This window comes from Morone saxatilis, unplaced genomic scaffold, assembly GCF_004916995.1.
Source record: "Morone saxatilis isolate NCDOM2014 unplaced genomic scaffold, NCSU_SB_2.0 Contig15, whole genome shotgun sequence".
NCBI classification, from domain to species: Eukaryota; Metazoa; Chordata; class Actinopteri; family Moronidae; genus Morone; species Morone saxatilis.
The window spans coordinates 1,570,281-1,579,027 of record NW_023339707.1 but is presented as its reverse complement, the minus strand read 5'-3'; the positions used below and the strand labels follow the sequence as shown (position 1 = coordinate 1,579,027).

The 8,747-nt window shown below is 41.8% G+C and overlaps 1 protein-coding gene across 2 annotated transcripts in view; it reads right to left on the bottom strand.

Moving 5' to 3' along the window:
- LOC118324909 (protein kinase C zeta type-like) overlaps window positions 1-8,747 on the bottom strand; it is a 132,533-nt gene that overhangs the window by 75,032 nt on the left and 48,754 nt on the right. Inside the window, exon 1 of one of the 2 annotated variants that reach the window (XM_035657417.1) lies at window positions 3,550-3,682. The exons of the other annotated variant lie outside the window; for it this stretch is intronic. Within the exon in view, the coding sequence (XP_035513310.1) occupies window positions 3,550-3,586 (37 nt within the window). The 5' untranslated portion in view covers window positions 3,587-3,682. Of the gene's footprint in view, window positions 1-3,549; window positions 3,683-8,747 lie in introns of those variants that run through there. 2 annotated transcript variants of the gene reach the window in all.

Sequence of the window (8,747 nt, the reverse complement as noted above, 5' to 3'; positions counted from 1 at the left end):
CTCTAGTTTCAGTCTTCTTCCATGCAGCTTGATGTTCATATAGTAAATGATGGTCCCATTCAGAGTAAAATAGGCGATAAATCAGGGTATGCTTTAGGGCGTGGCGTCCTTATGATTGAGGTCAATAACAGAATCAAGATTCTGTTACTGCGTTGACTATTTCTGATGTCAAATCTTTTCAGAAACGTTTTAGTGTAATGTTTATCTAGAATATAAGAATGTGTGTGAACAGGTGAGCCACCATTGTTTCCTGCACTGCTACGTCACCGCTGCTGTCTCCAAAAAGCCATCTCGTGATGCCCATGATGCCAAACTCTGGGATTCAACGGTGTACTCTCAAACCAATGGGTGATATTGCAATAGGTTAACAATGATGCAGAGATGGAGATATCCTGACATTTTGCCCGAAAATTTCCAAAAATGCTATCACAATGAGCCTCTGTCATTAGACTCTCTCTGCCTGGTAAATGCCCACATGTTTTAAACTCCATGCACCAAGTCAAGCTGAGATAACTGATGACACCATCATCTCTGACTTTACAGTTCCTTTACAGGCTGAAAAGTATGCAGTGGTGACACGTACACTTCATGTGTAAAATCAGCGAAGTGCCCCTTTAAAGGGCATAGCAACTATGCAATAATTATCAGCCAGTTTACATATGTTGTCTTTTGCTGTTTGCACAAGAATATAAAATCACCTGCAACAACAGCATGAAGTGAACTGGTTGGCTGAACCACATCAGGCGTTGCCCTCCTGACACCAATTATTCACTAGCTGCTCTCTCAGTGCCTCCCCATGTCTGTACTGGTTTTCCAGTCTGGTTGGTTGCTCCAGTGATGGGTGCGGCTGCAATATCCTCCTCCACTCACTCATTTTTTGCCTCTGTTGCTATGGTAGCCCACAGCCCACCATATACCAGCTATTATTAGTTAGCTATTAGGATGTCAGGATGTCATTGTCTGCAAATAAAAGTGAATTTTAACAACAAATCAATGGCAATATTGATGAGCAGATTGAGTTTTGTCCCAGCCAAAATATAAGTTGTGCTCATCTCTGTATGCAAACATGCCGTCAGAGAGAGGGATATAGGTACCAAACACAGGGTGCATGAGGTACTGACTGAGGATTAAAGGGTGACACTAAGCAAAACTCAGCATTGCCATAGAGGCCTCTGCTGTCTTGAATGTACAATCAACAGCTACACAGCCTTTTTTGCATTGTTATGAATGTTTTTTTGTGATTCTAGTATTTCTCTCTCTTTCTGAGTCAGGGCAGAAGAGATCAGAGTGGAAGCGAGCAGATGGGAGACACAAAGAGGCCATGCTCTTTGGGGTCTCATCTGTGAATCCCCTCTAATCCTGTTAACCCAAGGCCTCTAAAGGAAGGTGCCGCCTGCCTTGGAGAATCACTGTGGTGTGTTTCCATAGTTACCCAGTATTTTTTCCCCTGTGCCCGCACTGCACTAGTGGGTGAGTGAGGGAGTTGGGGGCGGGGGGAGGAAGGTGAACCTACACATCATGTTACACTCTTCAGCGCCCATGTCAGATGCTAAATACAGTGTATGTGACTAAATAATTAATTGCAACAGATGTTTTTACAAAGTGGTAAATTGCAGCACTTAGCTCGGTGTCTTTCATTAGTGTGTTGATGAATAGATGAGTGGTTACACAGAAGAAGTTTAAATACATTGGTAAATGTTTTCCTCTTAAATGTGCATTAAACTGTCAAACAGACTCAGTCTGAGTTTAAATGGTGAATATTCCAATAATCCTGACCATTTTTCCAGCTTTCCATTACTTCCAACACTGCTGCCACAACCCGCTTCTGCAGATTCATTCTCCACAACATCAGGAAGATACGTCTATTCATCATCAAGAAGACAGCGCAGGTTCTGGTCCAGGTTCTTGTCATCTCATGCCTGGCCGGGGTTCCTACATATGCCATCTGACCCCTACAGCTCATCCAGAATGCAGCCTGGCTGGGCTTCAACCTACTAACTAACCTAAGTTCTTCAACACTACACCGCTCCTCGATTCAAGACACTGGTACTTCACATCTGCCTACCGTGCTGTGATTGGCTCAGGCAGACTGAAAACTCACCACGTGACATGACTTTGCTACTCTTTTGGACTGCTGCTGTTCAGTTGGTGGAGCATTGCCTTGAATTTTCAGACTGGATTTTGGAACGGGTCTAATTCATCTCAGGACAAATCGATGAGCTACAGCTACAGACACCGCTGGTTGCCTTCCATGGAGATGAAACATGTTGAACTGCTACAGTAGCCTAGAATGGACAAACTGAACACTGGCTCTTGATATGGCTGTTTACTTTTTTGGCGCATTTCACGACCACCATAGCTTCTCCTGAGCACTTGGAAGACGAGGGTGAAGTGTAGTAGTTGCAATATGCAACTACACCATTAGAAGCCACTAAATCCTACACGCTGGTTCTAAATTTGGATCTCTAGAAGAAAACATAGTGAAAAACAGAACATGGCTCAATTTTTATCAATTATTAAAATCTGCATGTCAAACATGCTCTATACTGGTCACATGCTGAAATTGAGTGTTTTATCTTGAGTAAAAGTGCATTCATAACCCTAACCTAGTAACAGTTGAAAGTAAAGCATTCAGAATGATGATTGACTGATTACATTTCTGCATCTTCTAGTCTTTTATGTGAAGCTTGAGCTAAAGCAGGCTTCACATCTACAACTCTTGCTTCAAAGAACAAAACAAGTTTTAAATAACAACAACAGCCCGACTTGGCTGATGGCCGCAAGTATACCAGGAGCACATCTTTAGATGAGGTAGCCGTGTGTGTGAGAAGTGTAAAATTCACACACCGAATTAGATTAAAGTGAGGAAGAGCGTTGCTGTAGGGATGTGGCAGATTCATACAGAGCCGAACAATGCAGGATATAGAAATATGAGCACCAGTGAACCAAGGATGATTTCATGATGACCGGTAATTTCTATTCAAAGTCAGTTCCTGCTGTCCCGCTGTGACTTGTCATGATATTGTAAATATTATCACGACACTGACCCAAAAATAGGTCAATGTCAACCACAACTAAAGATAAATTCACCTGTGGGATTTCCCAGCCTCATCCATTCTTTCATGTTTCACCCATAATAATCAGATTATAAATCCCAGCACAGACAATGACACCCTATTTAATCCCCTCTGGTTATAGCAGATGTTATTGCTTATTGCATCCAATTAAAAAACAATTTCTGGATCGGGAGGGGGTTGGATCAGTTCTTGTTTACATCTTGCTAGGACCATCCTCGCTGCCTGAAGGTGACGCCAAACCAGAAACACAGCTGCCTCAGACATGTGCTCGCAACACACCACTTGCACTTGACTAGCAGACCTTCAAAGAGCTGACCTATTACAAAATCCCCCTCTGGAGAACGATGAGTGTTGCATTGCCCCATTTTCCTGCAGAGGTGCCAGGATGAGAGTAAGAAAGACGCAGACTGAAGGAAAAAAGCAGACAAGTCAAACAGTTTCTCAGATCGTGAATCAAAGGACAATACTACACCTCCGGATGCAAAGGCCAATGCGCAGAGTCCTGCCATTTTGTCCGTGGAAGGTGGAAAGAAGAGTAGACGGCCTGCTGGTGTTACACTGTAGCTGTTGTGGGGAGTCGTTTTGCAGGAGAACAGGGTGGTACTACCAAATCTCTCCAGGACAGGACATTTATGAGGGCTTGACTCATTTCCAGACATTGTTCCTCTCACTGGCAGGAAAGTAGTAGCACAAGTTGCTACCAACAACACCCGCCCCTCCCTCAAATTCCCTACCAAAAAAAGAAAAAAGAATGCACAAGGCCCACAAGGCCTCAAGACTGGGATACAATGTACTGTATGTTTTCACAGAGCTTGGGAGGAATCAGCAGCACTCAGTGTGTGTGACTGCATGTATTCATCAATGAAGGGACTACCCATGTTCCTATGAGTGTATCAGGAACTTTTGCAAAGTGCCAAGTGATTTTCCGGACTCACTGTTCCTGCTGCCAATAGTTGAGGGATATTATATACAGTGAAGCAGAGAAGGCTATTATAGGCTTCCACTTCTGAGTCTGAGAGGGATCAATGAAACAGCCCTGAGGCTTCTTTAGACACTATTAGACCTCTGTGATAGGGCATGCTCAATAGTGGGACAGCTAACTCTGTTGGTTTGACTTTTAATTAAGGAAATTACAAAAGACAACCAATTTAAAAGTCTGGATAGCAGAAATTAGATCCGGATTTAGGACTCATGTAAACTCTTGTAAAGACTATAGGGGTTTTCTGGGTTAGAGTTAGAATAGGAGATAGATATGTGGGTTCTTCTGCACTGCTGAGTCGGTGTCACATGCTGATGAGTTAGCCGTTCTAGGTGACACTACGGCAACAGATCCATCCCTGTGTTACCCCAGCATCCATAACAGACCACTGAGAGTTGCAGTGTAGATGAGAACACAAACTATAACAAGCTTGGCAACCCATGGAACTATTTTTGTCCCTACAGTGGGCACTAATACACATACAATTTGTTCTCATTGTATTTGTGTACTAATGCATTTCACATTCCCCCTGACAGCATGATGCTTCTCCTCCCAGAAGTCATTTGGCAATAGATACTATAAACACACAATGTATTTTATATTTCAATATTAGATAATTATCTATTTACTGTTGAAAGTAAACTAACAAAGACCAGAGGATAACAAAATAAACCACTGACACCTTACCCCACACACCAACCTCCAAACCCACCCTCACATTACCCACACTTTCATTTCTACGACTGTTTTATGTTTTTTATATATATATATATATATATCATATATATTATATATAATATATATATATATATATATAAATGAATAATAGCCAGCCAGAAAAGTGTTTGTGCAGAACATTATGATTTCACAGTGAAGCTGACTTTTGGGACGGAAAATGGCATCACTTCATTTAGTTTTCTTCACAGAAATGAAACCCCAAAAGAAATGCTTAGATGTATGCCAACAATACATTTATTAAAGAAAGTGTCCTTACACCCCTTAAGAATCAGGAAGGCCTTGTCAACCCCCGGGGGGGTTAGGACACCCAGGTTGGGAACCACTGCTCTACTGTATGTTTATTTGAGCATAATAATGGGACTCTACCTAATATCTAACTTTGTAGTTTAACTGTTTATAAGCAAGTATTAAAGCGACATCTCCCTTAATATACTGTATGTTTGAGTACTTTAAACACTGCCTTAAACAACAACAACATACAGACACCTATATAAAATCAAACTTCAGTGTTTACATAGTACTGATTTCTTAATATTGTCACTGGCCTCCTGGCTCTCTTTGAATACTGCTGTTTACTAAGCAGTTCTCTTTTGCTACAGCCTACACTCTTTAAATACTTTTAGAGGCAGAAAATTGTTCTGTTGGTCTGGGTTCTTCGTGGTGCTGTAAAGAGCTCCTGTTGAACCTGGTTTTTAGGTGCAAGCAGGAAGGCAGGACGTTTTCTGAAGTAGACTTCGAGCACGGCGTGACCTGCACATGAAATATTTAGGTCCATACGGCAAAGAGAATCTAGGGCATAGTTTTTGGGTGATTACACTTTGCAAACACAGGCAGTTATGGAAGCTGTATTAAAAGTTAATAACAATACTTAGAGGATTCTTCATCATTTGAATGCTAACTAACAAGCGGTACACAAATGGAAATCCTAACCGAAGCATATACACTTTAACTCCATCTGTTGTGTGTGCGTGTTCCGACAGGCCTGTGTTAGGGTCACTGATTGATCATGTCCTAAATTACCTTGCGTTTTAGTTTAACAGCCTGGTGCTGGCAGAATGCTACAGGCAGAAAGCAGCTATTTCCATTTCAGCTCATCTTCTCTAAACACACACACACGCACTAAATAAAAGCTGTGCATTGATTCGGGAAAGCCGGTCTCATCAGTGTGGTTATATAATCAGCTGGATCATCTATAGAACAGCTGCAGTTATCAATGAAACCGTGCTTCCTCTCATGTGTGGATGTTTCCACATTTTTTGCTACAAATGTTTACCCAGGAAACATTCTCTCGAAAATTCAATCAGACCACTAACAATTTCAAGGATATTGTGACATGTCACAACTTTTAAACTTTGAAAGAGAATTTAAGCAGGGTACTGCCACTACATGACATATTAAGAACATTGTGAATGTGGGTAGTTTCTGAGAAACGTGACAAAGCCCCTGTGCTTTTCCAGTTTCAGAAAGAAAGACCGAAGAGAGCACATCGAGGTCATCCAATAAAACCTGGGAAAAGGGAGACCTACCAATCATCCATGTCCATGCCAGATTACAATGAGAGAGGAGAAAATTGTGCGATGACTATGCAAGGTCAGTCTTTTTTTGGTTGTTCATTTATCCGGCTGAATGTGGTGATGTAATACCTCTTTTGTCTGTCCATCTCATGTCAGACTGACAACTGGATTGGTTACTGTGATTGAAAATCAACCTGATAAAGACTAGAAATACTCAGGGTCCAAGAAAGAAATGATTATGTTTAATGCTACCAGAACAGTGGAATCATAGCCCTCAGTTTACAGAATCGAAACAATATCACAAAACAAAATAAGAGTATACAACATCTTTCAATATTTTCTTACACCCCTAGTAAGTAATTTTGGTATTTCTACTTAAACTTACTAAAAGGAGTTTTTAACTGTTTATGAAACAATTTAATACTGATGCCTCTATATGACCTACATTCTTTTGTGGATTTTGGCACACACTGCTATGTATTTTCATAATTTTCATTTTTAAAGAGCAACAGCCAATGGTGTAACTTCATCACTTCGTAAGTGAGGGACTTCTCTGTTTATGGGGATGGCCCCGCTTTGCTGCAATCTAGACAAAAAACAGTAGGTACACTATAAAGTGTTAAATCACTTAAATAACTCCTTTGCAGTAATAAACAATATGTAGAGTGTATGTCCTAGTCAAGTGCTGCTTTAGACTGCTGGAAATGAATAACAAAAGCCACACCATCCTTAAATCGACATACAGAGGCACATATACTGAGTCTAACATTGTTACTAGTCACTTCCCCAAGGAGACAAATAGACTGGGGGTTTTAAATAGGTTACATAGATCCCAATCAGCAGCTCCCATGGCACTGAGAAAAACCAAAAGGCACAAGTTGTCAGGGCTGACAGTGTGCAGCTGACAGTGGAGAGCCTCACATGCTCCCAGCAAGGAAAAACAGGGGATATTCAATTTAGATGCAGCAGATGATGCGAGGATGAAAGACACACTCTGTTTTACAGTTACTGTGGAGTCTAACTGACCTTGTGGAAAATGGATCTGTGTTTGCATTTAAGCCATAGGATGCATGCAACAAAACAGCAAATTCCATGTATTTCTGCTTAATTAGTATTAAAAAGAAGAAACACATTGCATTAAAGTAACCTATCTCCTCCACTGGGTGAATACCAATGATGTCATCGCTGGGTAAAGGGCAAACCAGGCCACCTCAACTCAGTTCATGCTACCTTTCTGGTGAGCCTGACATGCTCTGTGGCTGACTGTCCCTGACGCTGTCTGAATCCCAGTGACGGAATCATCCGCTCTGACCCCAGATCCCCCTACCTTTGACTCGAAGGTAGAAGAGCAGTGTGAGCAGCATCCCTCCTGCTGAACGTTACCGCTCCCTTGCCTTCACACCTCGGATCTCATGGTGGTCTCCTGCGCCTCCTCCGCTACTCCTCTCCTTATCCTGCCTTCCTCCTCCTCCTCCTCCTGCTCTCGCCGAACAGCCTCGCTCGTGCCTCTGTGTCGCTCTTTCTTCCCTCCCCTCCCGCCTTATTTGCTTTCACTCCCCTCCAGGCTGTTTCTCTTCATCTTCCTTCGACATTAAACACACACCTCAAGTAGTATTCATCAGATGAGCTATATATGCAAATTCTTCCTGCGTTTGAGCATTAAATGTTCCTCGCTGAGCAGGGATCGTACCCCATGATTGAGGCTTTTCACAGTGCATTTGCAATTGCACCATTTCGCACACAAGATGGCAGAATAAGCTCTGAATCCAACAGCAGCATCCTCGGCACACAACAAATTTGAACCTATATTTAAACCTTGTGGACTATTTTTAGTGGCTGTGCTGTGCCTATTGGAGCACATCCTAGATGACAGGTACACTTTCCCAGAGACCTGTCTCTGGATGCATTTATAGCACTCTTTTCATGGGAATACTGAGAGATCTGCAGCTACTGTGCAACACCTGCAGAAGTATATGGCAGTTCATTTTAATGCTGTCCTATATAAAGCTACTGTACTGTATTGTATATATTGGATTTATTTGGGTTTCAGAAGACAGAATGATTTTTTAAGAATTGTTTGTCTGGTATGTGTAGTGGACACATGTAATAACTTTATAACTTAGGTTGGACCAACACTGATTATGGGATTAAGTCTTAGAAAAGTTTAAAGGACCAGGATTTAGTGGCATCTAGCAGTGTAGCTGCACATCGCAACTCCCTCACTTCACCCTCCACTTGCAAGTGCAAAGGAGAACTATGGTGGCCGCGGATGGCGTGAAAATGCAAACTAGAGCCAGTGTTTGGTTTGTCCCTCTCTGGGCTACTGTTTAACATGGCGGACTCCATATAATACTAACAAACAGATTCCTATTTTCATATAATTATACATTGATGAAAACACATACCTATGAACATTATATTCCATTTCCGACAACAGAT